Here is a 6293-nt window from a genome sequence, read left to right as displayed (position 1 = left end):
CTGCACCTCCAGGAGGCCGGAGGGCGGCCGGAACTCGGGGGGCTCGTCCACGTCGGTCACAGACACGCGCACGATCGCCTGGTCGCAGAACGTGCCCAGGTCGGCGAAGCGGGGGTCCACGAACTTGTTGAGGGCCTCCAGGACCACAGTGTGTACGGGCTGGGATTCAAAGTCCAGGTGCTGGGGAAGGAGCAGAGGGCCGGTGAAGCGGCTGGGGCTTTGTGGACAGCCACGATGTCCGGAGACTAGGGCACAGCAGGGGCCGGGCTGGCCCAAGGTAAGGGTAACCCAGGGAGGGCTCAGGGAGGTTTCTCCTTAAAATTGGTTGTCAGAGACTCAGACCAACACTTTCCAGTTGCAGGTGGAGAAACTTAGGCTCTAAGGAGGCAATCTTGACTAGAAGCTAATGGTTGCTCTGGCCAAGTCTGAAAGCCCAGACTTTCTGGCTTCCTGCACAGCAGGTTGGGACATCCATTAATTTTTTTTTTATTTGAACAAACACAAAGCACTTACTATGTGTTAGTGCTTTAATTTATTAACTCAGTTTCACCTATGATGCTTATATTATGATCTCATTTTACACATGAGTAAAAGCATAATTTGCTCCAGAGTCACTCGGAGAGCCAGGTTTCAAACCCAGACATCGTGGCTCCCAAACCCTGGCTCTCACGCTGGTGGACAGGGGCCTGGATCCTCGGCTCTGCTGCAGACCACTGTGACTGGCATCCTAGTTAGCGTCTGGGGCCTCGGGGTAAGTGGAAGTCAGTCCCTGCTACCCGGGAGGTAGAGACTCACAGGACTTGCATCTGATGAGCCCGGCTGCCCCAGCTTCCCTGAGCCTGGCTGAATGCACGCTGAGCTGTGTGACCTCTGATGAATGAGCTCCCTGGCTGTGCGGCCACTCTGGCCAGCTAAAGATAGCACTCAGAGCGGAGAACTGCAGTGGTGGAGCTGCAGTTGGCCTGGTTGCACGGTGAGGAGTTGTTACGCTGACCGGAGACTCCCAGACAGCGTCTCTGTGGACAGGGTCCCCTCATGCTGCCCAGAAGCCCCGCCCCGCCTTCCCTAGCAGCACAAAAGGCCACCCCCTTCCTCCATCCTGTTGCTTAGGAAATGAGGGTGCAGGGAGGCAGGTGGGGACCCTGCCCAGGAGTGAGACATGGACTCTGGAGCCAGGACATCACTGAGGGGGGGCTCTGCTTCCTGTACTATCATGGATGCCCACAGACACATCAGTGGCTCCAGAGCAGGTGGGAACTAGGGGGAGCGAGGATAGAGCCGCTTTATGGGTGCAGGAATCCCAAAGCTAGGCTTGGGCCGCTTCTACTCTAGGATGCTGGACCTCTCTGGGCTTCCAATCCTCCATCTGTGAAATGGGCTCGTCTGACATTAAGTGTGCACAGACAGCAAAGAAGCATCTGGAGCCAGACAAACTGGGCGTAGCACCACTGGGGATACACAGCCCCAGGCAAGTTACTGAACCTCCGCAGGGCTCCATTTCTCATCTGCAAAGTGAATAATGATAAGACTGCCAAGGCTAGTGTAGGGACTGAACATGTTAATGTGGGGAGCAGTGGAACAGTACCCGGCCTGTGGAGAGCACTTTAGAATTGGCCATGGTGTTATTGTCCTCGGGAAGGCACTGAGGGAACTGGGCACTTTCTCTGCCCTCCAACTCTCAAGGCAAGGTCAAGAGCAGGCCATTGCATGCTTGCAGAATGGACAGAGGGCTGCTTGGGGCAGACGTCGGTGTCCTAGAAGGCAGAGCGCAGGTTGGTTGGAGGAGATCTAAGGCAGCAGAGCCCAGCTGAATGGACTAGGAGCTGGACAATAGCAGAGTGTCTCTCCTGTCCCTGGAAGTGTACGAGGGCCTATGACAACTTGTGGGCCGATGCAGAGGATTTCAGCCTCCCTCGGGAAAATGGGATTTTCGTGGAGTGTCTCAAAGGCCAGCACAGTCCTGCATTACCGAGCCCCTGGCCAAATCCTGGAAGGTGGACTTTTGCTTCCTTATTTGACCTCCATCCCCGCTTCTAGCAGTGCGTGGATTTGCAGTTTTAGCTTTCTGGTTCCTGGGTCACCAGTGAGTAAGGAAGGCTGTCAGGAAGAAAAGAACTTCGGACTCACCAGACCTGGGTACAAATACCAACTCTATCCCCTACAGGCAAGATCTGGGGCAAAGCCCTCTACCTGAGTTTGCTTCCTCACCTGTAAACATGAGGATAAAGACCTCTCTTATAGAAGAAAAGATGAGAATTAAGGGGCCTGGAGTGGAGCTGAAGTAGCATAGCATAGCATTTAGGAGCTTGGATTCAAATCTGTATTGAATCTCGGCTTTGGCGAGTAGCTGTGCAACCTGGCATAAGTAACTAATAACCTTTCTGTGCCTCATTTTCTCACTTGTAAAAGGGGAATGGTATCATCAGTGTTTTCCCAGGTTGGCCCTGGATCTCGAGACAGCTCATCCCTGGGGTGAAGTGAGGTAGGGCCTCCCGGAGCCTGCAGCCCAGACCTGCCCCCCACCCATCCCGAAGCAGCCGCACCTTCTGCACTACTATGATGGCCTCCTGAGTGTCGCTGTCCGTGGTGACCTTGAACACACTGCCGCCGCCGCCGCTCTCGTCCTTAAGGTGGTAAGTCATGTCCGTGTTCTCGCCCACGTCTGAGTCCTCGGCCTTCACTCGTCCCACGGCTGTGCCAATGGGTGCCGACTCCTGGATGCTGAAGTGGTACATCTCTGCGGGGACATGGCCATGGGCAGGGAGGGAACAGCAGACCCTGTCCTCCACCGGGCCCAGGGAAGGCGGGGGGTGAGGAGAGAGGCGGCAGATGTTTGCCCATGAAGGGCGAGGCAGCATTACCTGCAAGGGACTCCCAGGTTGGCCAGGCAGGGATAGGAGAGGGGGTCCTATGCAGACTCCTGGAAGCAGTACAAAGGGGAGGGTGCTCCTGCTGACCCTTGGGCTATTTACTGATCGATTCGGGGAAATGCCTGCAGTTCTCTGGGCCTTAGTTTCCCCATCTGCCAGGGAGGGTTACAGAGGAGCATAATGACAAAGGCCAAGGCCTAGATTTGGTTCTAGCTGTGGTCCCTGAGGCCTGGATCCCTCATCTGTAGAGTGGGAGCAAAGGTGCCTTTCTAAGGCAAGGTAACGATGAGACACAACACCCAGCACATGGTAGCTGCTCCGTAATCAGAGCAGATGGTATGAAAATGATCGGCCTGCGTACTGACTTTCCTGCTAACACTAATGGTGTTTATTTCTTTGTTTCTATACCTCTGATGTCCCAGACGTCATGCTGTTCTGGCCTTGGGGTTCCCGCAACAAAGAAAATAGCCCCAAATCCCAGCTCTCAAGTGCTTTCCTCTTAATGGAAAGAGAAGGGCACTAAACAATCAGTTCAGGAGAAAAGCGTGTCCAATGGAGATAGGAACGCAGGAGAAAAAGCAGGGAGCACGTGAGAGTGCTGAGGAAGGGGCTGCACCTTTTTAAATAGGCTGAACAACAGAGGCCTGGCCAGGGCTGCAGTCCAGCTCAATGGTAGAGTGCTTGTCTAGGTAGCAAAAGGCCCTGGGTTTGCTCCTAGTATCACACACACACACACACACACACACACACACACGGGCCTCAACAAGAAGGTGACATCTCTGCACACATTTGAGGGAGTGACCAAGCAGATACAGTGGTACCTCGGTTTGCGGACTAAATTTGTCTTATGCTTTTGGAGAGGACAGCTGCGTAGGTGTTTGTGGGGGGAAGATGGTCGTGGCTGTGTTTGTCAGCCAACGTGGAGTTTGCCCATGGAAGCAGAATTTTGCTGAATGCTTTTGTGGGTGAGCTGAATTGTTTGCACACAGAGTCCGTGAACCAAGGTATTGCTGCATCTGGGAGAGAGCATTCTAGACAGAGGGCACAGCAGATGCAAAAGCCCTGGGCTGGTGCAGTGCTTGGCATGTTTGAAGAATGGCAAGATGGCCGTCCTGGCTTGAGGGAAGAGGCAGCGGGGAGCCAGAAGGAGCGAGACCGGATGGACACAGACAGCACCCGGAGGCCCTTCGTAACACCCAAGTTGAACACGCCGCTGCCTGCTTTAGTCCCTTGTGTGGCTCCCCACTGCCCCAGGGGTGGAGCTGTGCAAGCCCCTGCTGCTGCCTGGTCCCTGCTGATATCTCCGCTGGGAGTCTGGCTGCAGAGAGGTCTGGTGAGGCCTCTCTCACTTCCAGGTCAGCTCCGCCCTCGGCCCCTCTCCACCTGCCCTCCTCATTTCTTGATTTCACGCTCTCGCTCTGTGTGTGCTCTCAGATCAGGGTGAGCTCTGGGAGAGCTCTGTGCTAATCTGAGTCCTCTGGTCAGATTAGCACAGATTAAAGCTTTGACCACCAAGTGCTGGTGAGGGTGTAGCACCAGTGACACAATCATTTTCCCCCCGGGGGAACTAGTTGGGCTTTATTTAATAAAGCCTAGTGTCCCATGGCCCAGCCATTTAACTGCTCTATATGCACACTAGAAAAATGTGTGCAGATGTGCATTTGGAGACTGTGCAATCATGTCAAAGCAGGATCCTTCATAACAGCCTCAAACTGGAAAAAAACCCACAGGCCCACTCTCAGCAGAATAAATGATGGAATACTATGCACCAAGGAAAATGAACAGGCTTATGAATCGGGTGCTGGAAAAATAAAAGGAGGTGGAGGGAAGGTGAAAAGAAGAATTGAAATGTGTTAGGTACATGTACCAATTTTCCACAGTGAATGTAATCACTATGTACTGTAAGCATGTACTAATAAAAGTAAAACGTTTGTACAGAAAAAAAATAGTGACACTACAAGCAATGATGTGAGTTCATACACATAATTTTGAGAGATAAAAAAGCAAGTCAGAAAACAATGTGTATTGTATGATTCCACTTATGTGAGTCTCAAAACTGGATGCAATTAGACTATAATGTCTGGCAGTGCACACAGAGGAGCAGACTGAAAAGAAGCAAAGCAAGGCTGGAAAAAATGGGTGGTGGTTAGCACCGGAGGAAGGGTGGGGTGTTTTGATCAGGAAAGGGCACGGCGGGGCCCCTGGGGTCCTGGTTGGTGATTACCAGAGTGTATGCTTCATAATTTATTTGGCAACTGGATGGACATTTCGAGCTTCTGCCTTTCTGTTTGCGCACTCTACTGCACTGTAAAGAAGTGAGGAAGAATGAAGAAGCCCATCTGGGGCCCCAGCCTCCTCCTCTGTGTTCTGCCTGCCTCTTCAGCTCAGAGCCTGGTTGGGGCAGAGACTGGTGGGTCCCCCCAGCGTGGTGCTCCCGAGCCTCCCCATCAGCGGGTGGGGCAGGGCTGGGGGGTGGGCCTTGGACCACATCCTGTGCCGGTGCCCAGGGCCTGCTGGCAGCTCTGCGTACCCTGCTCTGTCTGGGCTGAGGCACTGGGCCACGGTGGTGCTGTGTGCTCAGCTAAGGGATTGGATTCCCTTATCTCGCGGGGGTCAGTCCCCTGTGGCGGGGCCTAATGTGAGAGCAGCAGACCTCAAGCAATGACTTGCCCGATAGGAATCAGCCTAGCTCCCAGAGGCATTTAGTCTCTGCCAGCCTCGGCAGCTTCCCTGGCTGAGTGGCTCTGGTGTGAGCCAGGGACCGAGGGGCTGGCTGGGCTGCTGGGGAGGCCGGGGCCTGGGCCACAGAAGCCCCTGATCCCCCACCATGCCAGGAGGGGCAGAGGGTGGAAAGACACCCTGATTCATGAGCCCGGATGCCTGCCCTCAGGCCCAGAGGAAGAGGGATTGCCTGTCAGCAGGGTCAGTGTCTCCGGGCACAGCCACGTCTGCCTGGCTGTGCTGGCTGCTGCCTTGGTCCCATCCCCACAAACCCACCCTGCCACACATCTTCTCTTTGCTAGCTTGGGTTAGGGACACCTGGCTCTGTAAGATTCCAGGGCCGGGGAGGGACTGGGGGCTGGACAGAAGTGTGGGCTCACCCTCTACGGGAAGAAAGGGGAAAGATGGGGAGGCCCCGTGTTCCTTAGATGGCCAGGGCCTTCCTCTGCAGGAGGTCTGGCAGGAGGAGGGCTGGGGGTGAGTGGACACCCTGGGTGGGCAGACAGACAGATACACAGATGGAGCCTCACTCACTCTGAGGGAAGCGGGGCGGGTTGTCGTTGACATCAGTGACCACAATGGTGACGGTGGTGGAGCCCGAGAGGCCACCCAGCTGCCCTGCCATGTCTGTGGCCTGAATCACCACCTCGTAGCGCTCCTGGCTCTCACGGTCGAGGTCAGGCACAGCGGTCCGGATCACAC

The 6293-nt window shown here is 54.9% G+C and overlaps 1 protein-coding gene across 1 annotated transcript in view; it reads right to left on the bottom strand.

Moving 5' to 3' along the window:
- The window catches only part of Cdh22 (cadherin 22), a gene marked incomplete at both ends in the record, with an annotated part of 64692 nt that overhangs the window by 28338 nt on the left and 30061 nt on the right, over positions 1 to 6293 (bottom strand). Inside the window, 3 exons of the mRNA XM_010626287.1 lie at positions 5 to 180; positions 2544 to 2737; positions 6126 to 6293. Coding sequence (XP_010624589.1) covers positions 5 to 180; positions 2544 to 2737; positions 6126 to 6293 — 538 coding nt within the window. The remainder of the gene's footprint in view (positions 1 to 4; positions 181 to 2543; positions 2738 to 6125) is intronic.

The sequence above is a fragment of the Fukomys damarensis genome, unplaced genomic scaffold, assembly GCF_012274545.1.
Source record: "Fukomys damarensis isolate Sample0158 unplaced genomic scaffold, DMR_v1.0_HiC HiC_scaffold_22, whole genome shotgun sequence".
In the NCBI taxonomy this organism is placed as follows: domain Eukaryota; kingdom Metazoa; phylum Chordata; class Mammalia; order Rodentia; family Bathyergidae; genus Fukomys; species Fukomys damarensis.
The sequence above is the reverse complement of the archived record's forward strand: the minus strand, read 5'-3'. Positions and strand labels throughout refer to the sequence as shown.